This window comes from Haematobia irritans, chromosome 3 (assembly GCF_050003625.1).
Source record: "Haematobia irritans isolate KBUSLIRL chromosome 3, ASM5000362v1, whole genome shotgun sequence".
NCBI lineage: Eukaryota > Metazoa > Arthropoda > Insecta > Diptera > Muscidae > Haematobia > Haematobia irritans.
Genome location: NC_134399.1, coordinates 54,045,989 through 54,073,344, shown reverse-complemented (window position 1 = coordinate 54,073,344; position 27,356 = coordinate 54,045,989). Strand labels below are relative to the sequence as shown.

General features: G+C 32.2%; 2 protein-coding genes and 1 long non-coding RNA gene across 5 annotated transcripts in view; 2 read left to right on the top strand and 1 right to left on the bottom strand.

Moving 5' to 3' along the window:
- The window catches only part of gbb (TGF-beta family member glass bottom boat), a 33,229-nt gene extending 10,931 nt beyond the window's left edge, over window positions 1–22,298 (top strand). For all 3 annotated transcript variants that reach the window (XM_075299215.1, XM_075299216.1, XM_075299214.1), the window contains 4 exons: window positions 4–185; window positions 8,984–9,426; window positions 9,481–9,645; window positions 21,961–22,298. In XM_075299215.1, the coding sequence (XP_075155330.1) occupies window positions 4–185; window positions 8,984–9,426; window positions 9,481–9,645; window positions 21,961–22,221 (1,051 nt within the window). In that variant the 3' untranslated portion in view covers window positions 22,222–22,298. The remainder of the gene's footprint in view (window positions 1–3; window positions 186–8,983; window positions 9,427–9,480; window positions 9,646–21,960) is intronic.
- Window positions 4,652–6,499, bottom strand: LOC142228902 (uncharacterized). The gene is made up of 3 exons (XM_075299432.1): window positions 6,388–6,499; window positions 4,954–5,075; window positions 4,652–4,893 (listed from the first exon to the last, which is right to left on the bottom strand). The coding sequence occupies exons 1-3, from the start codon at window positions 6,497–6,499 to the stop codon at window positions 4,801–4,803; spliced, it is 327 nt and encodes a 108-aa protein (XP_075155547.1). The 3' UTR covers window positions 4,652–4,800.
- On the top strand, window positions 13,313–14,874 carry LOC142228719 (uncharacterized). Its single transcript, XR_012720251.1, has 3 exons — window positions 13,313–13,515; window positions 13,593–14,328; window positions 14,716–14,874. It is a non-coding gene; the product is annotated as an uncharacterized LOC142228719 (long non-coding RNA).
- Window positions 22,299–27,356: the final 5,058 nt, after the last annotated feature.

The following is a 27,356-nucleotide window of genomic DNA, read 5'->3' as shown; positions in this document are numbered from 1 at the left end:
TAGGAAATCTGCACCGCAATTTCTTTTGGATGTTTACCACCGTCTCAAAGAAGAAGAAAATGAAGATGGACCACCGCCTTCAGTTCGTTCAAAACGTGATTTGCAAGAACAGGAAAATTTTATAACAGATCTCGACAAAAGAGCAATTGATCAGAGTGATATAATAATGACATTTCTAAATAAAAGTAAGTAACAATGAATGTATTTATTATGTAACTAGAATTGATGATATTCTAAGTCTGAAATCCTGATATTGGTGAAGTCTGTTATGTCAAACGGTTAGTTTATGAGTATTCTTATATGATCACAGAAAAAGTCTCTCAATAATTTTTTTTTTTATTGCAAAAAACTTTTTTTTTGTGTTAGGTTGTGTATTTTTTTAATTTACATTATTGCAATTATGTCTCCTAATTTTTAAGAACTAAACGTTGATAAACAAATAAATTGTCGTTTAGTTAAATAAGATAATCAAAATAAATCTGGAACAAATCATCGTACAAATTCCAAAAATATTATAAATGTACAATTACATGCACGCAATTTTTTTTCTGATTCAATCACAAAATTAATTGATCCAATTAATTTTTAATTGAAATGTCTTCAATCACAGAAATGATAGTAAAAATTAAAAAATTAATTTATCTAATTAAAAAATTAATTGATACTATTAATTTTTGTGATTGTTTTTTGTTTCAATTAAAAAAATTGTTGAATCAATAAAATTTTTAATTGAATAATTTTTAAAACTCATTTAAGACTTTAATTGCAAAAATGTTCGTGATTTTTTTTCTGTGTGATTAATGTAATCATGATTTGCCGCTAATGATTTTTTCTTCACTTTTAGTTCAGTTTGTCATTTATGACAGGGTGCTAACGTAATGTCAACCTATTATCGGAATATTCCTTTTGAACGATACCGCTTCACTTGACATTCTTAGGTAAACCACTTCGAAAAATGTGAAATAGGAACCCTATATTCTTGAATGTTCAACATCCAATTACAAAGTTTTGAACAAATTTGAATTTTCATCTCTTGCATGTAAATAATTTGGAAGTATTGAAAATTAGCTTTGATGTTTCAATTTCCTCCAATGTATTTTTTGACAATAGGAAGGTTAGGTTAGGTGGCAGCCCGATGTATCAGGCACACTTAGACTATTCAGTCCATTGTGATACCACATTGGTGAACTTCTCTCTTATCACTAGTGCTGCCCGAATCCATGTTAAGCTCAATGACAAGGGATATCCTTTTTATAGCCGAGTCCGAACACTGCGTTCCAAATTGCAGTGAAACCACTTAGAGAAGCTTTGAAACCTTCAGAAATGTCACCAGCATTATTGAGGTGGGATAATCCACTGCTGAAAAACTTTTTGGTGTTCGGTCGAAGCAGGAATCGAACCCACGACCCTGTGTATGCAAGGCGGGCATGTTAACCATTGCACCCCGGTGGCTCCTTTGGACAATAGGAAAGGGAATTACGAAATTAGTTATCATTCGGGACCCACCGTTGTGCAATGGTTAGTTAGCGGAAATAGTTACTGAGCAGAATAGTTAGAAGCAGAAAGACGATTCTTAAGACATAGGCTGCTTGCACTTTGTAGAAAGACAAGGAGACATTTCAACAGACTAACGTGTCTATTGGTCATCCCCTTGTCTATGGTGCTGCTTTCGAACTCAATGGACCAATCTCAAGACGGCGTAAAATTACGGACTGCGGATTGCCTAAGGATTTCACCACAAGATACTGGAAAGGCATTCTCAGCTCGAGTCCAAAATGCTGCAAACACCTCACACACAACAGTCTCAAGAACATGGTTTGAAAGAGTTAAGGTCATGCGATTCGGTAGGGATAAATAAGCACTCAATCAACAGTGAGAATAGAATAAGTTAGGCGGTTCAGAAATCGATATCAGTGGGGAAGACCACTACCCGTCAGCCAGAGAGCCCAGATCGGTGCCATCCCAGCTACCATCTGGTATTTCTACACACAAAGAAAAAATAAGAAAAGATTTCTTAATTCAAGCCGCAGCGGTGTCAGAAGTATAGCTAGTACGGTTTTTCTAACACCAAGCTAAGATTTCTCAATTCAAGTATAGAATTTTTAAGTACATGTGGCTTAAATTTAGTATTTTTTAAGAAACGGAATACTGATTTCAAGCTACGAATCACACTTAATTCAATCTTTGAGCTATCTTGAATTAAGACATATAATGCTTGTATTAATCCCGAAGCTCTTTTCATTATAATCCCGAAAATGCTTCCTTTAAGCTTTCTTAATTCTTATTTTATGCCGGCTCAGTTCTTGATTTACGTTAACCAGTTATCAATTCAATCTATTTAGTACTGGATTCAATCCTGAAAATGTCTCAAATTTGTCATGATCAGTTCTTAATTTAAGTATGAAAGGTACTTAAGTTATGTACACACATTGCTTATTTTAAGAGCGACCTTTTCTTAATTCAATCATTCATCGTACTTTATTTAGGAAAACTCTGCACTTAATTCAAGCTAGAAAAAATTATATTTGAAGTTTTTATAAGCGCAATTCAATCCGAGAAATTACTTAAATTAAGAGAGAATAATATTTAATTTAAGTTTTGTATATATTCGATATAAGTCGGAAACAATCATAATTTAAGTATAATTTAATCCCGTATCCAAACCCCATAAATAAAACGCGTTTAATTTAGATCACATTTTTATTTACAACAAAAGTTTTATGGCTAAATTATATACATACAATAAGTAGTCAATGAAATAAAAAAGGCTAGTATACATGTTTGGGTCTGGCATATACTTTCCCATTATTGATAGGATACAAATGCATTGGAAATGTATTGAATTCATTGATATTTTTCATTTGAATTTGTTCTTTAACTGAACCAACTTCATAGGCTCTGAAGTGTTTATCGAAACTTTTAATTGAAATTTCTTTACATAAAATAAAAACATTTTCAATGTCATTAACATTCTTGTGATAATTAATATAAACATAATTAAGATATTTAGATATATAATTTAGAATTAATACCTATATTGCAGGTCCTCTTTGCTTTCGACAATTGTTGCTTGCAGAAGTCATTATTTAGATTTAATTGATAGTAAGTGATAATTTTGGATTTAAAAGTTTCCCACTTTGAAAACAACATATGGGCTTTCCCTGGGTACAACAATTCAAAGTCGATTTCAATCTATTGAGAGTAAATGAAGAATGAATGAAATGAAATGTGATAAAAATGTATTTAATTTTATTTGAAATTAAATTAAATTAGATTTAGTTTCAAAATTGAAAATGAATTCATATAAATATCAAATTAAAATTAAGTTAATATTAAATTAAAATATAATTAAAACTTTTAATTTAATTTATATTTATTTTAGTTTTAGCTTTAATTTAGTCCTAATTTACTATACATTTTATATTTTTATATATATATATATTCTTACCAAGTCTGCCGCTTTGGCATGAGCAAATTTAGTCCACGAAGATAAAAATTCTGTATGCGATAATTTTAGCAGTTCGCTTCGTCTAAGAAGAAAAGTTTTCTTCCACTGTTCAGTTACTTCCTCCCAGTCTAATGATCCCCGATTTAGACTGGTTTTAATGGACGTCGCTACATTCTCATCCACTTCTGGAATCTCGCGTATATCCATATCCATTTCAGCTTCCTCAAATTTTGCGGCGCTTTTATCGCACTTAAGTCGTTTTGCCCGGCGGTTTTTATATTTTGAATATAATTTTCCACTTGGGTTCTCTTTCCCATCACGGGGAATAAAATAATAATCCTTAATATGAAAATAAAATTAAAATAATTGAAATAAAAATATAACAAACACAATATATTAAGAATGAAATAAATAGTAAATAAAATAAAATAAGAGACAATAAAATGAAACAGAAAAAATAAATAATTTAATAATAATTTAATATTTTTTTATTTATTTATTTTAATATATTTTAATAAATAATTTAATATTTTTTATTTTTTTAATATTTTATTTTAATTATTTAATTTTTTAATATTTTATTTATTACGTATTTTTTGCTTTATTATTTTATCAATTTATTTACTAGTTTTATTTATTTTATTCTACTTTATTTTAGTTGCCGAAAATAAATTAAAAAATAAGGCGATAAAAAATATTTTATTTTAGAATAAAATATATACCTTCAGAGATTCCTCAGACGGCAAAACCCATACAATTTCATCAAGGAGCAAAGTGAATTCATTAATCCTAATTTTTATATCATTAGATACAGCCTCGTTTGCAATTATATTTATAAGTTCATCTCGATAGTCTTTCGTCAGACTTTGATACTTGCGTTCATATTGAATAATTGCCCTTCCAATAGCATTTTCGCATAATATGTCCGCCAAGCTCTAAAGAAAAAAAGTCCGTAGTTCAACTAACGCTAAATTTAACATACATGTTTTTAGTTAAATGATATGTTTTTAGTTAAATTTAAATTTTTTTTTCGAAATTTTGCACGGCTCAATAAAGTTTCATACGGTTTCCAAAAATAGTAAGAATGCACTACTTTATGGTTAAAATGGTCATGATTTGCGCCAATGATTTTTTCTTTACTTTTAGTTTATTTCTTCTCTATTTCGTAAATTACAGTAAAAAATTAAAATTAAATCAAAAAATTATTAAATTTTCTTGTTTTAAAAACGCTTTGTTTAAATCTCAAAATAGGGTGCACATTTTAGTGCAATTTTGCCACCAGGTTGTTCATTCTTCCTATATAACAGTTTACTTTTTTCTGTGTAAGAAATAATAGTTTAATTTTACCCTATTTAAATTTTTTTCCCACGAAAATCACAATTCTTCTTGTGGACATCTTTCGCTTGAGGACCCGCGATTGGCATTGGTACCTCATCGTGGTGTACCTAAATGAAAAGAAATATTTTCAAATTTAAATAAAGCTATTTTTAATGGTCCAGTGTTACCTGTTCATTTCTCCATTTGTAAAGTTTTTCTCGAAATTCAATTCGAAGTCCGAGAACTGGAATGGCTTCCTTTATGTCTTCGTTTTGCAAATAAATTAAATTTGAGCTGTTTATTTTTGCGTCTACACAACACATAGATAAAAATTATAAATAATATTCTATTTAAAAATTGTTTGTTATTAGGTAGTGAAAAGTGAACATTAACGAAAATGTAGATTTATTTCTAAAATTTTAACAAAACTATTTCACTTATAGTAGCATGATATAATTATTATATGATATAATAAAGAATATAAATACAAAAATATAGGAATTAAAAATTTTTTGAATGTCTTTAACGCTATCGAAAGTTCAAAACAGGCTCATTTTAAATAGTTTTACTTTTGAACAATTTTAAACTCCAATTTTTTCCTTCAAAATATGATTTTTAAACTACAGGAAAAATTTAATATGTTTAATATTTATTTTTAATTAGACAAATCTATTAACTTATTTATATCATGCTGTTATTAGTAAATATTTTTGTTAAACTTGTCAAAATAAATCTACATTTTCTTCCATGTTGAGTTCACTTTTTGGGGGTGAATAAACACAAACATCCACACATGCCTCATTAATACACTATAATGAAGAAGCTTACAAAAATAAGTATACACATTTTCTCAAACACAAGTCTCTTTTCGTTTTAAGTTTGGATGTATGTGCACATGCATATTTCAGTTTGGTAGTATGTACGTATGTATGAAAAAAATTGTTTGAAAACATCACATTCAATATTACTCACATTTTTTCAATTTCCTATTTAATTTCATACTTTCTTATTTCAAATAATAAATCGACCAATTCTAGTAAACTCTTTGAGAGAATCAAATAAAGGCACTATATACATTGGTACAAGCGCACACAAATATTGCTCTGCATACGACAAATATTACATTTTCTAAATAGTGTACCAAACGTTTTCGCACAATTTTTTCTTAGCTAAAAAAACCCGAACACATTTTACGTACATACATACCAACTTAAAATATGTATATGCACATACTACCAAACATAAAACGAAAAAAGGCTTGTGTTTGAGAAAATGTGTATACATACTTATTTTTGTAAGCTTAGGCATGCATGGGTGGGTGCCAACCAGAGTTTGTGTTTATTCACATATTTTAAATTGGTATGTATGGCATGTACGTGAAATATGTGTTGGTAAAAAAAAAGTTTAGAAACAAAAAAGCGATCTTTCCTAATAAGTAAATTATTGTGTACACAATTACACAAATAAGAAAACATATCTCCTAAAAACATTTCTACCAACACATATTTCACGTACATGCCATACATACCAATTTAAAATATGCATTTGCACATACATATATACTTGTACCATTACACATTTATATTATTTTTTCACTCACTTTCACTTAAATTTATACTTACCTTTTAGGTATGGGAAAGCCGCACAACAGTTTATTGTTTTTAAAATTTGTTTTAATTCTTTGTCTCCATCTTCCTGTTGGGCTTCGTCCGTATTTACTTCAACCGCACTCATCTTTTCACTATGACTCCAAAACTGAAACTAAAAGCAAAAGTCTAAATGCCTGAGCTAAGTAGAACAGGGATGGAAAATATACACCGTAGCACTAAAAACGTACTTTTGCTAATTAGATCGTACCTTAAAGCAGACAAACTCACTTTTGTCCAAATACTTGTTTTTGAGGTAGGATAGGGTATTTGAAAGAGAAAATTGTAAGTAAATTTTTCTAGATATAAATCCTTACGATTAATATAAAAATGTTTATTTGTTTATATCAAGATCCGTTAGGGCACGGTTAGCTAACATTTAATCGAATCAACGGATATATCAGTCATCCCGCCTATATACTTATATGTCAGTTTGGAACTTAACTGTTAAAAAATTTGCATAAACCGGAGAGAAGATATTCGCAATTTACTACCTGTTGAATATCTTAATATTAAATAGTTTGCTAAACACAGAAACAAAAGTTTGTTACTAAAATTTTGTCCACAAAAATATATATAAAAATTTAAATTTTTATGTTTTTCTGAGTTCGATAACTCGAAATGATCCAATTCTTAGCAAACCCCAAATAAAATTTCTTACCATTTGTAATGAAGTTAATTAGTTCCATTCATGTCCAGAAAAGTTCTTGGATACAATGTTTTCCATCCCTGGCGCATATATCGAGTATGATGCGCTTATGAAGAGAGTAAAGAGGCAGAGAGAGGAGGTATATTCTTACAAACATAAGCTTTACTTGAGTACAGCAGTATTATCATATTAGTTTTAGGGGATGAAAGCAGTGTTGCCGTTTGACAATTTTCTTCTTGAATGATGGATATAGATTAAATTATGAGAAAGATTTTAATAAATAAATAAAATTATGAGATTGTTCGTATTAATTGATTCTCCAATATAAAATGTTTGCTTTTGTTTCTCACTTTCACTTCGAAAGCTCGCATGGCATTTTTTGATAATCGGTAGTTTATTACTAAATGTATTTTATGCGTCCTTTATGGTAGCATCATTTTGTAATATAAATTCATTTCTTATTAACTCTGTCACCAAGCTCTTTTTTATGAAAATTTTTATAGGAACATAATGCATCATCGTTTACATAGATTCTTTCAATATGTCTGAAAACGGTAATTAATTGGGAATATTGTATTTTTTCATCCAAATAGTGTTTATAGAATATATAAACAATTATTTAAAACCTCATTCACATTACACTTCCAAAATCCACTTTAACTAGATTTCAACTGTCATTTGCCTTATAAATAAGGGATTTAAAATTCACTTTTTATAGATTTCAAGCCTAATGTGTATAAGGTATAACTTATGTTTGATATGAAAATAAACATTTGAAATTTACGGATAGTTAATTGACTTGTGGAAGTTTTTTAGTTTTACATAATTTCAAAAAGCGGCAACACTGACTTTGTATTCTGTGAGCGTACAAATGAGAGTAAACTTTATATTTTTTCTCCCTCTATTTTCTCTATTTTTTCCGAACTAAAAACAAGAGTGTTTGCACTTCAGTGAGCACTAATTTCTCATTTTTAGCTTCCCTGAGCTTGATTTCGTTAGATGATCTCTTCTCAACTTGATTAAAGTACAAAATAGTACAGACGTACTTAAAATTTTAAGTACAAATCTGGGCTAAAATCAAGAATTTAAAACTCAATTTAGTTTAGTATTATTTTTTTGTGTGTAGGTACCTAAACAATAATCTCTTATTTCCGTATTCGCCAATTATATGCTCCACTCAAATTAACTCAGTGATAAATTTTTTCGTCTCCTCCCATAAAACTCTTTAAATAAATATTTCCAAATCACAAGGGCTACAACAACCAAAATTCAAGTACCATGTGATCTGCGATTATAGCAGATTGTTGTTAGTAAATTTACGATTATTACGAATAATTGATCGAACTGAGTGGGATGCCTTCTGTCGAATCTCGAGGAACATTGAAAAATGAACACAAAATCCAACCATATTTCCATTACTCGATAATGACTTAATTACGACCACTAAAAATAAAGATAATCGTAATCAAGAACTGCTAAATGGAAGGGATAATCAACCTTCTATGTGCCCATTGGCAATGGCGCCTGTGACGGTGTTCACTGACTGTGTTGAGCTAAAAGATCAGGCGCCTTATATTCCTGAGTCACGAAATTCATGTTTCTTCTACCTGCAATAACATGGTGAGTTCCAAGAATAACTGATGAAAGGAATGTCTACAGTAAAAAAAGAAAATCTCATTTTAAACCCAGCATGAACCAGTTTGTATTAGTGCGAGTGTGTGCGTGAGTTTATGTCTGATTTCGATTCTATATGGACGACGTTCTGCCACCTACTCTATTCACTTTTACCAATCAACGTTGAGTCTGTATTTCCTTCATACACCCGTATTCTTTTGTTTTCTTCTATGACGACCATTAACTTACCTGTGGACTAATTTGTAAGGATTTTTTTATTTACTTCTTTTCTTTTTTAAATCGTTGCAGACCACCATGTTGATGAGATACGTCATGAGCATGGACGTCGTTTGTGGTTTGATGTTTCTGAGGTGCCCGAAGATAATTACCTCATGATGGCCGAACTGCGTATCTACCAAAATCCTGCCCAAGGCAAATGGGCCACCAGCGGACGAGAGTTCACAATTAATGTGTACTCCATAGCAAATACCAATGGTCATGATCTAGATTTGGAGATTTTATCATCTGTCAATACAACAGCCGATTACCAAGGTTGGCTGGAGATGAATGTTACTGAAGGTCTAAGTGCATGGTTGCAACAGCCTAGAGAAACTAATAAAGGAATATACATAGGTGCCCATCCACTGCACAAACCAGAGAGGGAAATAAAACTGGACGATATAGGTTTAGTACATCCCAAGGGCGATGATGAGTACCAACCATTTATGATTGGCTTCTTCCGTGGACCCGAGGTAAGTATTTGTAAGATTTTAAAGTGCTGCTCATAAAATTCATCCAAATTTTAGCTTCTTAAGCAGGCCAAGCATCACAGCCGCAGAAAGCGCGACACCCACTCACGGCGCAGAAAGAAGTCTGATATGGGCAATCCACTTATGGATGGCCCTGGAGAAGGAACTCGTAGTTGTCAAATGCAAACACTGTACATCGATTTTAAGGATCTTGGTTGGCGAGTAAGTATCATCAACTTGATTCACCAAAATATGTTTCTTGCTAACCGCTTATGTTAAAATAAGCAGTTAATTTTTGTAAAATATATTCTTACCTACACTGAAAAAATATTGCTGTGAGGCCAATGATTTCATGTGCTTAAAATATGAATGCAAGTTTTGCATAGCATAGAATACGAACTTCTCTGATATAAAGTTATTATCCTGGTCCAAAAGCCGATAAAGTTTTCAACGAAGTTATTCTGTGTTAGAGTTAAGTAATTCGACTTAAAAATTGGTATATTTACATGAAAGAAAATTTTGTTGCAAAAAGTTCAACTTCAAATAAGTTCAAATAATTCTGAAGATTTTTTTTCAAATTAATAATTATTTTTAAATCTGTTCCCTTTTTGTATCCTGACTGTAAAGTACAAAAATCGTTCAAAAATAGATTAGTCTTTCATCAATTTATTTTAAAGACTTTTTTATATGAAAGCATAATTTCTACTTGAAGTTGGTCCTAAATTAATATTTCCTATCAAGCATGCAAAACTGAAATTAAATCATTATGTAATAACAAAATCTTGGGAAAAGGAAAGCTTTTTATACCCTAAACCACATAGTGGTCAGGGTATAGTAGTTTGATCTGCCTAAAAATGTGCTAACAGATATGATTTCTCTTAGCCCACGAAATATATGTATACCAATCGACTCAGAATCAACTCCTGAGTAGATCTAACTCTTGGTGTCCGTCCGTCCGTTTATCCATGTATTTGTTGTTCGCAGGATTTCAATCGCAATTATTAACCAATTCCGATGAAATTTTGGTGTACTGAGATTTATTTGGCAGATGGACTAATGCTATGTTATTGAATTTGGAAAACAATTGGGTCAAATTTAAATATAGCTCCCTTATATATGTATTGTTTGATTTTGATGAAATGTGGTACATGGAGTTTTTATGCCAAAAAAAGTTAAGTTTGGCACAAAGTAATTTGATGTATTAGTCCATCTTGTTTAAACTTACATAAAGATTTTACATTAATATATAGCTTGATGATCAAAATTTTTTTAATAATGGACGCAATATTAGTGGCAAACTAACTCTGTAGGTGCAAAATCAAGTAGAAAATGTCTGTTGTTAATAGCAAATGCTGTCTGCTGTTTTTCAGCAAACAAAATGCCGCTGTTTTAGCAGTTTAGATATAGGTGCAAAATCAAGTATATACTCATAGAAAAAGTCCGTTGTTAATAGCAAATGCAATCTGTTATTTTGGAACAGCAAACATACTGCAGGAAAGTCAGTTGTCTGCTGAAATTTTCCACTGATCCGAATAAAATTATAAATTCACTCCGGTCAAATGGACAATAGTATAATGGTACACATTATATAACATCAAAAATTAAAAACAATTCCTATTTTTTGATTATGCAATTACATTTGTGAACAAACTAGCCTTTTTAGTAATTTACATTTTTTTAATTAAATGGGATTTGTATACGCTTAACTTGTATGAATACACGCAAAGAAAAAAAAACGTTTGGAAAACGTGTACCGAAAACGTTTTTCTTTTGTTATAGTTTTTTGAATTGCTTCGAAAAGTATACACTTTTATCACCAAAAATATTCGTTTGTGAAAAAATTTTTATTTTTTCAATAAAAAAAGTTATTTTTGAACCAACAACACAGTCCATTTCGTTTATATCAAACACTGTTCTTTTCTGACTTTAGGTCTTTAATAAGACACATTTTACAGTTCATAGTAAAAATTTAATATAGTAGAATGTAATGTTGAACATTTTTTCGGAATCTTCCGACCATATCTGGAATATATGTAAAAAAAAAAAAAAAAAAAACTTTGGTCGAAGCAGGGATCGAACCCACGACCCTTGGCATGCAAGTCGGACGTAGCAACCACTGCTCCACGGTGCCAAACTAAATGTTTGTTTCTGTTAAATAAACTTTGTTTACTCGGTTCGTGGGCGCCGCAAGCTATGCTACATAAATATAACTTATATGGATATTTATCTATTGATGACCACAACAGGTACATAGCTCAGTGGTTAGTGTGTTGGCTTACAAAGTGCATGGTCCGCGGTTCGATTCTCCGTCCAGGCGAAAGGTAAAAAAAAAATTTAAAAATTTATAAAATCGTATAATTTCTTCTACATTGTTTGTATTACAGAAAAAGGTGCTAAGAACTAAAAAACTTCGTGGAAGTGAGAAAGATGTGAGGGAAAATGCAATTAGCCAGAAAAAAATTTAGGAGTTAGTCTTTATGAAATTGTTTTTACATCCTGGAAAAGAATAAACGTTTATCACAAAAAGTATATACTTTTCTTCCAAATACACTTCCTTTCAACGAAAAGCAGATGAGAAACGAACTTTGTTTGTCTAAAATTTCGTTTGGGAGGAAAGAATTATTTTTTTGCGTGTATGTGGCTAACATAAATATTTGTCCCGAACCACAAATCTAACATGTCAATGTCTTCGATAGTCGATATATGGCTTCTCTATATTTTTGTAAAGTATTTTCCAATAAGTGCTGGTATTTTCGTATTCGAAGACAAATTTAATATTTTGAGATAAATGTTCGGGTGTTTATTTCATAATAAAGCGAAAAGTATGCAATTGATAATGAAAAGCACACACAGAGAAGGAATATGATCACCTCAAACATGTTTCAAGATCATAATGTTATTTTTGTATGGTGACCATGTAACATGTTTGTCACTAAAATGTTATTTTCTCGTCAAATATAACCTGCTTGCCGAAATCAGATACATGGTTTCCGAGAAAATTACATGGTTGCGAAAACCATGTTACATGGTCACTATCCAAAAATAACATTTTGCTCTTAAAACATGTTTGAGGTGATCATATTCCTTCATGTGAATTCTATCGTTGAGGCTGTGATTCGACTCCGGGTTGATAGCATTCTTTCACATGGTCCGACAGGAAGATTTTAAAGTCGCAATATCTTGGTGGCTTATTATGATTGCCCAGCTTGGAAACGTTTCCTGCAAAAGAGTTGCTCGTGTGACACGTAACTGTTAAAAGTTAGCGTTGTCCAGATCAACACCAACCAGCTCCAACCATAAAACAAGTTCATTTGTGATAAAATCCGCAAGGCCACTAACCAAACTAAATAGTCGTACGTTGAGAATAGAGGACCCTCAGATAAAACAATTTTGCATTTTGACATATATGCCGAGGTGGAAATGAACCTCAAGATGATTTTCCGATGAAAATCCGGATTCTGTGACAGAAAAAATTATTTTTACTTCCTCCATATGTTATTGAATCACGAATACAAAGGGAGCAGCGCAGCTATGTTTCCATTAAAAAAATAAAATCTCTGCCAATTTCCAACTATGTACTTTGCTTTGGTCTTACTTTGATAGCATATTTATTTAGTGTTCCGTTCGAGAATCCAATAATTTTTGATAATTATCACAATTTTTTACAAGAAGTCGATTGATTACCCCAAAAAGCCGACAAAAGAGAGAGTGAGACTACATTTGACAGTTATCAGATTGAGAAATTGCAAGTTTTTGCTATTTACACAAGTAAAATGTACATGTCCGCAATTATACTTTGAAGCTCAAATTTTGAATATACAAATAGTTACTGGATTGCATTCTCTGGATTGCAATTTTAAGCAAAGAGAGTAAAATGCACTTTTGCTCTCTTCCTAGTTTTTATTGGATAATTACTGCTAGAAAAGTACGCGGACAGACTTATTGTTGGTTTTGACAAATGTCAACGTCGATATGTCAAACGCCAACGTCGTGAAAGGATAACTTTTAAACAAAAACACGAGACAAGCCGAGGAAATGGAAAAATTATTATTTGTTTTGGAATATATTTTCCAAATTTTTTTATTATATTTGGTAAGTATTGTATTGTATAATATTGTATTCCTTTTAAAGTCCTTTTGTTTTTAATAATTTGTTTTAATAATTTTTAGAAAAATTACTATTATACATTGATATATGGGAGCAACCGTCGTACAATGATTCATGCCCGCTTTGCATACAAACGGTAATGGATTCAATCCTAGTTTCGACCAAACACCATAAAGTTTTGCAACGGAGGATTGGTAGATTACTCCCTCTGTAATGCTGGTGACATTTCTGAGTGTTTCAAGCTACTTTCATCGCAATGGGAAATGATGTTCAGGCTCGGCTATAAAAAGGAGATTCCTTCAACACTGCTGTATCATAATGGACTAAATTGTCAAAGGGAACCTGATACCTACGTTCGCACTAGACACGAAATCTCGCTATTTAGAACCAAAATCTCTTTACAAATCTCAAGTGTTCAGACTGGCAAAATAACGAGATTTCGTAGATTTTATGATTTAACAGTTGTTTGTAAATATATCAATACAAACACAAACCCGTATGTGGACACGCACACACACACATTCATCTACAAGGAAAATTGAGGCAGGGTTGCAAAAAGCGCATTTTTAGTACTAAAACCACAGTTGTACAAGGCAGTATAGGGGATTTTTAAAGTGGTTTTGTTGAAATCCAGCTGATATTTGCCTATTGCAAATCTACTGAGATCTAGGAGGATTTCTGCCAAAATCCCCGTTTACGAGGATTTCGTGTCTAGTGCGAACGCAGTATGAAATAACGGGCTGCCACTATAGCTAACCTAAACTGTACCCGAATGTATCACAATTGGCAAAGTTAAATGTGAGTATTAAAATCAGGATACCATTACGTTGCTATTTTAGTGAAATAATGCCACAGCCTTAAGAGAATAATGTATGCTTTTAGTATGAATCAATTTGATTTTTTTCTAAAAGCACCTATTTTATTGGTCAACTTTGATGACATCGTTCAATACAATTCCTATAAATAAAAATTGTTTACAAAATCAAATGTTTGTTATGTCATGTTTCTGAGATATCCCTATAAAAATATAAGGATATCTCAGAAACTGTTTCATTAAAAAAATTTTAACCTCTATTTTCGAATTCAGGAGATGAAAACACATAAAAAGCAATCTCTCATAAAATGTAAATTTTAGTGTAAACTAGTATAATTACTAATTGTTTTTTTTTTTACTTTTCATTACAGATTGTCTTAACATTGTTATGTTTTATCCGCGTGTATAAGGCGAAAGAAGAAAAGCAAATGAAAATAAATCCTGGACAACAATCCAACTCAACTTCCAATACTTTGGTGGAATTCAAATTATTTCACACATTTAATAAATGTGGAAGTTATAGTATTAAACGATTTACGGGTTTTATTTAAAAAAAAAACGACAAATTTTGTTGCTGGGACAACAAACATTTGTAGTTGTTGTAGCAGTAAAAATTTTAGCTATTTCAAACACGTTTGCTAATTCAGCAGCATTTGTTTGCTATTTTAGCTGTAAAAAATGTTTCAACTAACGAATCTTTGCTGAAACAACTACATGCTACTGCTGGGTATAGCTCCTCATATCAGAAATTTCTGTTCGGATTGAAATAAACCTCCCATAAACAGGTACCCCTCAAGTTTCTTAAATAAGAAAATACGGTTTATTTCTCAAACCTCTTTCAATGATACACCACAAATGCTTATGTATATATATATATTCAGTAGGGGTGGTTTAGGGTATGATATAGTCGGCTCCGCCCGTCATTCTACTTTACTTACTTGTTTTCAGTGCAGCTCGGACTACGGTATATACGGTATAATATAAATTCTCTCGCCACTAACCACCTAGACATAAATCTTTATAATTTTTGATAAGACCAACACTGAAAGAAGAATTTTCTTTTCTGAGAAACGAAAAAATGTTCTCAAATACAATACATACAAATCGGGTCTTATTTGCTCTTAATAAGACCCAAAGGGAAATTCCGTTTGTCTACATTTTCGTTCCGGAGGAAAGTATTTTTCATTTGGGATTGTCATTTTGCTTTATCTCAAAAAAATTAAATGTGATTAAAGTCAGAAAAAAAACATTGCTTCATATAAAAATAAACATTTTGTAAACAACATTTTTTGGTTTCAAACAACTGTAACAAAACAACAACGTTTGCGATACCCGTTTTCCAGATTTTTCTTTTTCATTATACCCACCACCATAGAATGGTGACGGGGGTATAATAAGTTTATCATTCCGTTTGTAACACATCGAAATATCGATTTTCGACTATATAAAGTATATATATTCTTGATCAGGGAGAAATTCTAAGACGACATAAGCATGTCCGTCTGTCTGCTGTAATCACACTACAGCCTTCAATAATGGCGCTATCGTCCTGAAATTTGGCACAGATGCGTCTTTTGTTTGCAGGCAGGTCAAGTTCGAAGATGGGCTATATCGGTCCAAGTTTTGATATAGCCACCATATAGACCGATCTCATGATTTTACTTCTTGGGCTTCTAGAATCCGTAGTTTTTACCCAATTTGCCTGAAATTGGAAATCTAGAGGTATTCTAGGACCATAAAGGGGTGTGCCGAATATATTGAGTATCGGTACAATTTTTGATATAGCCCCCTTATAAACCGGCCCTCCGATTTGGGGTCTGGATTCTAGAACTACAATTAAATGTGATGAATAATGTGTGTATCCTTCCATGTTTTGTTATAGCCCCCATTACACCGAACTCCCGATTTAACTCCTAGGGTTTCTAGAAATTGTAGTTTTTATCCGATTTGCCACAAATTGAAAATATACTGGCATTTTAGACCCATAACAAAGTTTATACACTGAAAAAACAGTGAACCCACCAGGAAGAAAACTTTTGGTTAATTTTAGACAATTTGGAAAATTTTTAGAAAATTTTAACTAAACAGTACTACAAACACTGGCATCACGCCGATATCACAAAATTAAGTAAATATTTTTCCACAAATTCAAGAAAATTTATTAGACATAATTAATTTTTTTCACTCGTTAAAGAAAATTTTCCAGTTTGAAGGAAAAAATTGGAGTTCAAAATTGCAAGAATGTCTTTAGTGACATATGAAGGTCATGATGGACACGTTTGTGTTAAAATTTACAAATTTAAAGAAATAATGAACTATTTTGTGAGAAACCTTTTACATTTATCTGTTGGAAGCGTACTGGTTGAACTGATCTGCTTGGGAAAATATCTGTCATCAAACCCCCTGAAATTTTCAAAGGAAACTTTTATATTTGATTCATGGTGGTGGGTATTTAAGATTCGGCCCGGCCGAACTTACTACTGTATATACTTGTTGGCGATTAAAAGGTCATAATTAGGTAAATATTTTAGTTAAAAGAAGCCAAATTTTTAAAAGAGAACTTACCAATCCTCTATTAAATTATACGCCGAAATATAAAAATTTGTCCGAATCCATTTGGGGGGCTCTGAAATTAAATATTTTTTATAAGAAAAACATTAAACTGGTTTCCAAAAAAATTTAATTAACTAATAAATAATAATATGAATAAAAACATCTCTTTAAAGGAAAGGCATATTTTTAAAAAGAAAACTTACCAATTTACGATTAAACTATAAGCTGAGGTGTAACAAAAAACTTTCCAAATTCATCTCGGATTACTCTGAAATTGAATATTTTTTTTTTTACATGGAATAATATTAAATTAGATTTCTATAAAACAATTTCAATATACTTTCCATTTCAACATGTTTTTTTAATATTGAACATTCTTAACACATGTGCCTTCAAATACATGTGCCTTCATTGAAAACAACACCTCATCCAGCAAATATACCATCCGCGAATAAAAAACACACACGCACAAACCACTTAGTTAAAGGACAAAAATAAAAACAACCCCACGTTCAGATACACACAGCACTCGCTACCATTTCTCATTATTGCATTGAATGCTCTCACTCTCAAACAAAATTCAAGTAACATCATCTTTACATTAATCACATTCCACTTTGCCGAGAAAGATCTCTGTACTACGCATTAGTTCATCGCATCTGCTGACAATTTACTCTAAGAACAATATTCGTAAAGGCACATCAGTTTAAGAACGACGAAAATTTAACTTAAAATTAACAAAACCTTCATGAAATGTTATCAACCCATTTTTGACAAAAATGTCCATAAACTTAATTTCACATGTAATTAAGTTTATGGGCTAAAATATTGAGAAATATTCTACCAACTATTAACATATTAACTATAGGAATTGCCAGTAAGAAATTGCTATCCGCTTTCATGTTCATTTTTCGTAAAAAATATTTTCTCATACAAAACAAGTAAGGAAAGTCTAAAGTCGGGCGGGCCGACTATATTATACCCTGCACCACTTTGTGGATCTAAATTTTCGATACCATATCACATCCGTCAAATGTGTTGGGGGCTATATATAAAGGTTTGTCCCAAATACATACATTTAAATATCACTCGATCTGGACAGAATTTGATAGACTTCTACAAAATCTATAGACTCAAAATTTAAGTCGGCTAATGCACTAGGGTGGAACACAATGTTAGTAAAAACATATGGGAGCATTTAAATCTGAAGCAATTTTAAGGAAACTTCGCAAAAGTTTATTTATGAATTGGCACAATGCTTATTCTACTCCCTGTGCAAAATTTAAACTAAATCGGAGCATAAAATTGGCATCTGTGGTCATATGAGTGTAAATCGGGCGAAAGATATATATGGGAGCTATATCTAAATCTGAACCGATTTCAACCAAATTTGGCACGCATAGAATTGGCACAATGCTTATTCTACTCCCTGTGCAAAATTTTAATTAAATCGGAGTAAAAGATTGCCCACTGTGATCATATGAGTGTAAATCGGGCGAATGATATATATGGGAGCTATATCTAAATCTGAACCGATTTCAATAAAATTTGGCACACTTGGCTATAGTACTAATTGTTCTTCTTGTGCAAAATTTTAAGCAAATTAGGGTAAGAATCTGGCTTCTGGGAGCTATATCTAAATCTGAACCGATTTCTTCCAAAATCAATAGGGTTATATTCTGAGCCAAAACACATACTAGTGCCAAATTTGAAGTCGATTGGACTAAAACTGCGACCTAGACTTTGATTACAAAAATGTGTTCACGGACAGACGGACATGGCTATATCGACTCAGGAGCCCACCCTGAGCATTTTTGCCAAAGACACCATGTGTCGATCTCGTCTCCTTCTGGGTGTTGCAAACATATGCACTAACTTACTTCCACAATGTGGCACAGGGTATAAAAATCTTATAGTAAATTGCACTTATTATTTAGAATGTACTTTACACGCAGATAAGAAACATGATTGTCACAATCATATTCGAAGAGCAAAATAATATGATAGGAGCTATTTTTGCGGCGGCCATTCTTCCAGTTAAAAGAACATGGTCACAACCTAAAATGTTTTGATCTTTATGAAAAAACTTTATTCGTCGTCGAAAAAAGGACGCCACTTGTGAAAATAAAACACAAAATTAACTATAATTATTTGTCCATTTGTTTTGTTTTGTTATTGTTGGTTTTGTTCTTTAAGCATTGTTGTTGTTTTTTATTTCAGCTTAAAACCATACATTGACTAAACTACAAGAGTAGCTTAACCAACAGAGGAAAAGAATGTTTGTCAAATTTATTTGGGCAAAGCCCTATAGACTGCAAGATGGTTGGATGGACGCACGTTTCGGAATTACCACATTCCTCATCAGCATCCTCTACTTGCAGCAAAACTATCAACCAATTATCAGAATAAATTCAGGCAGTTTATTAAACCCAACAAAAACCACACTTGAACCCTCCGAAAAAAGGTTTTACATTGATAGCCGGCTTATGCCGAAATAAATTCGAAACAAACATATCTCTTTTCCTATGCCACTGTCAAATCATCGATTTGAATTCACATGGCTGGGTTTATTTTGAGCGTGCCTCCTCTTCTTTTTCCATTTGTTTTGTTTTGTTCTTTAAGCATTGTTGTTGTTTTTTATTTCAGCTTAAAACCATACATTGACTAAACTACAAGAGTAGCTTAACCAACAGAGGAAAAGAATGTTTGTCAAATTTATTTGGGCAAAGCCCTATAGACTGCAAGATGGTTGGATGGACGCACGTTTCGGAATTACCACATTCCTCATCAGCATCCTCTACTTGCAGCAAAACTATCAACCAATTATCAGAATAAATTCAGGCAGTTTATTAAACCCAACAAAAACCACACTTGAACCCTCCGAAAAAAGGTTTTACATTGATAGCCGGCTTATGCCGAAATAAATTCGAAACAAACATATCTCTTTTCCTATGCCACTGTCAAATCATCGATTTGAATTCACATGGCTGGGTTTATTTTGAGCGTGCCTCCTCTTCTTTTTCCATTTGTTTTGTTTTGTTATTGTTGGTTTTGTTCTTTAAGCATTGTTGTTGTTTTTTATTTCAGCTTAAAACCATACATTGACTAAACTACAAGAGTAGCTTAACCAACAGAGGAAAAGAATGTTTGTCAAATTTATTTGGGCAAAGCCCTATAGACTGCAAGATGGTTGGATGGACGCACGTTTCGGAATTACCACATTCCTCATCAGCATCCTCTACTTGCAGCAAAACTATCAACCAATTATCAGAATAAATTCAGGCAGTTTATTAAACCCAACAAAAACCACACTTGAACCCTCCGAAAAAAGGTTTTACATTGATAGCCGGCTTATGCCGAAATAAATTCGAAACAAACATATCTCTTTTCCTATGCCACTGTCAAATCATCGATTTGAATTCACATGGCTGGGTTTATTTTGAGCGTGCCTCCTCTTCTTTTTCCATTTGTTTTGTTTTGTTATTGTTTGTTTTGTTCTTTAAGCATTGTTGTTGTTTTTTATTTCAGCTTAAAACCATACATTGACTAAACTACAAGAGTAGCTTAACCAACAGAGGAAAAGAATGTTTGTCAAATTTATTTGGGCAAAGCCCTATAGACTGCAAGATGGTTGGATGGACGCACGTTTCGGAATTTCCACATTCCTCATCAGCATCCTCTACTTGCAGCAAAACTATCAACCAATTATCAGAATAAATTCAGGCAGTTTATTAAACCCAACAAAAACCACACTTGAACCCTCCGAAAAAAGGTTTTACATTGATAGCCGGCTTATGCCGAAATAAATTCGAAACAAACATATCTCTTTTCCTATGCCACTGTCAAATCATCGTTTTTATTTATTTATAAACTAATTCATTGTTTATTTGTATTTACAATGTCGTGCAAGCAAACATCACATATTTTTACACACTCTATTTTGGTTCAATTTCAACAAGAAGTAATCATTCCATATTTACTTTGTGCCCATCAAATGTACCAATGCCCACATCATGTAACTGCAAATAAAAATAAATTATACCATATATCAAAATGTAGAACAAAACACATTTTTTCAATTACACTTTCCTTTTTTGTGTTCATATAAAACCACGTGTCACTTCTGTATAAATAAATAAATTAACACAGAAATTCAATACGGAAATTCAATCCGTCCATTCGAAGAAACAATCAAAACACGTCTGACGCGCATAATGAAAATCGTGTGTACCTGCTCATGTTTTTATAAAATTCTTTTCGCTGCAAAAAAGTTAAAATAATAAATGGTCACGAAAAAATTTACATGGTCTTTACGGCCATGTAATGGTTCTAGACATATCTATACGTAATTTATAAAAATACTTTTTTCCCTGCAAAAAAGTAAAAAAATTGAATGATCAGGTACATGATTTCCCTGACCATGTAATGGTCTGAAATTCTATCATTTATTAGCATTTGAGAACCATTTAAATGGTTATTGCCAGCAAACATTTTTTGGCTAAAAAATTCTTTCAAGAAAAACAAAATACATGGTTTTCGCGACAATTACGTGCTCTACATAAGCATTAAATGGATGCGGCAACTATGTCCAAACATGTTTTTTCTGTGCGTGTACATTTCACAAGTAGTTTTATAGTATGACAAACGAATTTTTAAGAAAAGTTTTAAGAACAATTTTAAGGAAATTTGTAGGTCATGAACTAAACGATTGCTACTTAAAATTTGTAAAATTTTCTTTCGAGTAGTTAATTTTCGTTGAGGATACGAAAATTGAAAAAATTCTGGAAAATGTAATAAATGATTGTAAAAAATCTTCTTAAATTTACGAAAAATTTTTTTTGTGTATACCATTTTCATTGTTTTTGTGGGTCACAAGTTCCCTTTATTGGACAGCCTACTGATTTCAATCGGTAGAAAAATAAACAATAAGGAAAAAGTCGATCTTCAATTGCTACGATCGAATTCCAAAGCCCAATACGTTTTTCACGTTCGAATAGTTTTCTTTATTAAAATCACATATTTGTATTAATTTTGATTAATTGATTCAAAATTCTTTATTCCAGGACTGGATTATTGCTCCCGAAGGTTACGGTGCTTATTATTGCAGTGGTGAATGCAATTTCCCCCTCAATGCCCATATGAACGCTACCAACCATGCAATCGTCCAGACTTTAGTGCACTTATTGGAGAGAAGTAAAGTTCCGAAGCCTTGCTGTGCTCCAACACGATTGGGTGCACTTCCCGTACTGTATCATCTGAATGAAGAGAGTGTTAATTTGAAAAAATACAAAAATATGGTAGTGCGAAGTTGTGGTTGCCATTAGAAGAAATGAAGATGCTATTCATGAAATTATACTGAGATTAAATTTAAGCCATATTTTGTGTAAGATTATCAAAGAAATTGTGTTTTTTTATTTTTTACTGAAACGAAAAAATGTATTATTTTTCCCTATAATTGCGAATAGGTGAGATTGATATTTGTTATTGATCAAATATTTTACTAAAAAGTCGACTTTATCTATGACGATGCGATGTCGAACATTAAAAAAAAATAACATTGGTTTGGTATTTACAACCTTGTAGTAGCATCGTAGTAGCTAGTGGTTCGCACAGAAGAAATATATATTTTCTTCAATCAATTTATTTCATCCTAACTAAATTACTAATTTGGTATTCCTGTACAGAGGCGACGACGATTACTACCGGGCAAAAAATTTATTATAATTATTTCGATTAAAAATATTTCTATTTTCGAAGAATCCTGAGTCGAGAAATCCAGAAAAAATAATAAGTTTGACGTGGATACCTGCACAAGGATAACAAACAAATCAAAATTAAACAAAAAATGGCAACGATAATAAAATCTATGGCATTTGCCATTTTAACTCTTTCCAATTTTCATTATTTATTAATTTTTTAATTGGTCAAATTCAATGGCGACAAAAGCGTCTCCAGGAATGCGGATCTGGGGGCTATTCTCAGCATTCGATATCGAGAACTTTTGATCGAAATCTAAATTTTTCGGATCACGGGAGTCGATATCGAGTTTTTTTGATCGACAATTTTTTCGATTGGTAAATTGTAATCGTAAAACATTTTTTACTTGTTTTTTTACATTGTTTTCACCATATGGGAATAGTAAATATATTAGTTTTGTAGTAAATTTACATATAATGAACATATTTTGAATATTTAGGACAAATGTAACTCCAATAATTGGTCATAGTCGAGTTCGGGAGCGAGCACCCTAGCTTGGCAAAGAACCAGATAAAAAGTGCACATGCTAGATCGATATCAAAGAGATTGTGATCAACTAACTACCGTAACATTCCGTGACAACATAACGCTTCTGGTCAACCTTGTATGAATAGTGAATGATGAAGGCAAAATGAATGAAGGCAAAAGCGCAAAACGCAAAGTTTTGGATTGCCAATAACATCTGAACACTTCCATCTTCTTCCAAATAAATTCCTTATCCATAAGAACAGTGTGTATAAATTTCATATTATACGTCTTTGTGGTTCGGAAAATAGAGGTTGAGGAAAATTTTGCGAATTCGTAATCCAGAACATGGGGATATATTCCATTTGAACGCCTGCTTCGTTAGCAGAAATCGTCCATTGAGCCTGCAAAAAGGTGACTTTCTAACAGTGCACACCATTTCAAACCTATGTACTTACACCAATAACAATGTGCACTTTCCTTATTTGTCGCCAAATTATTTTATATTCATCTCATCTTCCAATTAGGAAGGAATTCGGAGGAATGTAAAAAGAAATAAGATATAATTCAATACAATTTACTTTTTACTTTGAAATCTTCAAAAACATATGTGTTTTTCTACATTCTATTTTGTGCCTCTAACTTAATTTTTGTCGTTTCGTTTTTTGCTGTTGGCAATGCTAGAGAAATTGCATCAAATTTCGATCGAGTGCCGTGATTCAAACTTTTAATCGTATCGGCAATTTTTTCGATACGATTATGAATTCGATATCGAATACCGTGATTAGCCCCCTGTGTCGATAATAGCACAAGGTAAGAAAATTGAACGTTTTTTTGTGTTGATTTGAAATTTATAGCAAATTTTTTTACTAATTTGAGGTCGCTGAATCCAAATCTGCACTTGGTTTTTTTATCAGCTCGAATTTTCGAGATATACCGTTACACGGACACGGAAAAAGATTGTTTTTCATATGTTTCAGAACTCAAATTTTAGCACATTATTTTTAAGTGCAAACATATAATGTTCATAAACTAGAATAACATGTTTGCGACATATATGTTAATATGTTAGAACATATTATCTTTGGGACACAACAGTTTTTAATATAATATGTGTGGATGCAAACATATATTAATTTAGCAATTGCCTACAAATATGTTTATGTATTTAGAAAGAGAGACCGAGAGAGTATGCAGCAGAATTGAAGTAACCAATTGGCACCATAAAATATATATACACAAAGAACATTTAATTAAAAGTTTTTTTTTACCAGTGTATGCCTAAGGTAAAACATAATATGTTTGAATAATACAAACAATATTTTGTTTGGACCAATCCTGAAAATATACATGCTTGAAGTAAAATGTGTTTGGGAGTATATGTTACAGAAGCGATTTTTTTGAGGGTGCACGAAAAAAAAAAACGTTTGGAAACGTGTTCTGAAAACGTTTTTCTATTGTTAGAGTTTTTGAATTCCTTCGAAAATTTTAAACTTTTATCACCAAACAAATTCGTTTATTACAAAATTTTTATTTTTTCAATAAAAAAATATTTTTGAACCAACAACACAGTCCATTTCGTTTATATCAAGCACTGTTCTTTTCAGTCTTTAAGTCTTTAATAAGACACATTTTATAGTAAAAATTTAATATAGTAATATGTAATGTTGAACTTTTTTTTTTGGGAATATTCCGAACATATCTGGAATATATGTAAAAAAACAACAAACAAAAAAAATTGTTTTGATGTTTGGTCGAAGCAGGGATCGAACCCACGACCCTTGGCATGCAAGGCGGGCGTAGCAGCCACTGATCCACGGTGACCAACTAAATGTATGTTTCTGTTAAACAAAGTTTGTTTAATAGGCTCGTGGGCGCCACAAGCTATGCATATAAATATAACTTATGTTATATGGATAATTGTCTATTGATGACAATAACACCTGTATAGCTCAGTGGGTAGTGTGTTGGCTTACAAATTGCATGGTCCGCGGTTCCATTCTCCGTCCAGGCGAAAGGTAAAATTGTAAACATTTATAAAATCGAATAATTTCTTCTACATTGTTATTACAGAAAAAGGTGCTCAGAACTAAAAACCTCGTGGAAGTGAGAAAGATGTGAGGGAAAATGCAATTATCCAGAAAAGATTGTTGTTTTGAGTTAGTCTATATGAAATTGTTTTTACATCCTGGAAAAGAATAAACGTTTATCACAAAAAGTATATACTTTTCTTCTAAATAAACTTCATTACAGCGAAAAGCAAATGAGAAACGATCTTTGTTTGTCTAAAATTTCGTTTGGGAGGAAAGAATTATTTTTTTGCGTGTGTATGTTCAAAATTAAGGCACTTCCCTACATATATTGGAATAACTTAAGAACGGTTCACCATATTAAATTAAAAAAAAAACGAAACTCCCAAACAATATTCTCTTTAAGCCATGCTTACATAACTTTAAGACACAATTGTCCTTTAAAATTTGAGTTCCCACTACTCGATACTAGGAGACAGATTTGAATTTATTCGTTTTTTTCTAATTTTTTCCTTTAAAACCATGTTAATGGGAGCCACTGTGGTGCAATGGTTAGCGTGTGTTCGATTCCTGCTTCGATCGAACACCACCAAGTTTTTCAGCGGTGGATTATCCCACCTCAGTAGTGCTGGTGACATTTCTGAGTGTTTCAAAGCTTCTCTACACGCAAAGAAAAAAAACGTTTGGAAAACGTGTACCGAAAACGTTTTTCTTTTGTTAGAGTTTTTTGAATTGCTTCGAAAATTTTAAACTTTTATCACCAAAAAAATTCGTTTGTTACAAAATTTTTATTTTTTCAATAAAAAAAGTTATTTTTGAAACAACAACACAGTCCATTTCGTTTATATCAAACGCTGTTCTTTTCTGACTTTAGGTCTTTAATAAGACACATTTTACAGTTCAAAATTTAATATACTACAATGTAATGTTGAACATTTTTTCGGAATCTTCCGAACATATTTGGAATATATGTAAAAAAAAAAAACTTTGGCCGAAGCAGGGATCGAACCCACGACCCTTGGCATGCAAGTCGGACGTAGCAACCACTGCTCCACGGTCCCAAACTAAATGTTTGTTTCTGTTAAATAAACTTTGTTTATTCGGTTCGTGGGCGCCGCAAACTATGCTATATAAATATAACTTATATGGATATTTATCTATTGATGACCATAACAGGTACATAGCTCAGTGGTTAGTGTGTTGGCTTACAAAGTGCATGGTCCGCGGTTCGATTCTCCGTCCAGGCGAAAGGTAAAAAAATTTTAAAAATTTATAAAATCGTATAATTTCTTCTACATTGTTTGTATTACAAGAAAAAGGTGTTAAGAACTAAAAAACCTCGTGGATGTGAGAAAGATGTGAGGGAAAATGCAATTAGCAAGAAAACAATGTTTTTATACCCTCCATCATAGGATGGGGGTATATTAACTTTGTCATTCCGTTTGTAACACATCGAAATATTGCTCTAAGACCCCATAAAGTATATATATTCTGGGTCGTGGTGAAATTCTGAGTCGATCTAAGCATGTCCGTCCGTCCGTCCGTCCGTCCGTCTGTTGAAATCACGCTAACTTCCGAACGAAACAAGCTATCGACTTGAAACTTGGCACAAGTAGTTGTTATCGATGTAGGTCGGATGGTATTGAAAATGGGCCATATCGGTCCACTTTTACGTATAGCCCCCATATAAAGGGACCCTCAGATTTGGCTTGTGGAGCCTCTAACAGAAGCATATTTCATCCGATCCGGCTGAAATTTGGTATATGGTGTTGGTATATGGTCTCTAACAACCATGCAAAAATTGGTCCACATCGGTCCATAATTATATATAGCCCCCATATGATCCGATCCCCAGATTTGGCATGTGGAGCCTCTAAGAGAAGCATATTTCATCCGATCCGGCTGAAATTCGGTACATGGTGTCGGTAGATGGTCTCTAACAATCATGCAAAAATTGGTCCACATCGGTCCATAATTATATATAGCCCCCATATAAACCGATCCCCAGATTTGGCTTGTGGAGCCTCTAAGAGAAGCATATTTCATCCGATCCGGCTGAAATTTGGTACATGGTGTTGGTAGATGGTCTCTAACAATCGTGCAAAAATTGGTCCACATCGGTCCATAATTATATATAGCCCCCATATAAACCGATCCCCAGATTTGGCTTGTGGAGCCTCAACGAGAAGCATATTTCATCCGATCCG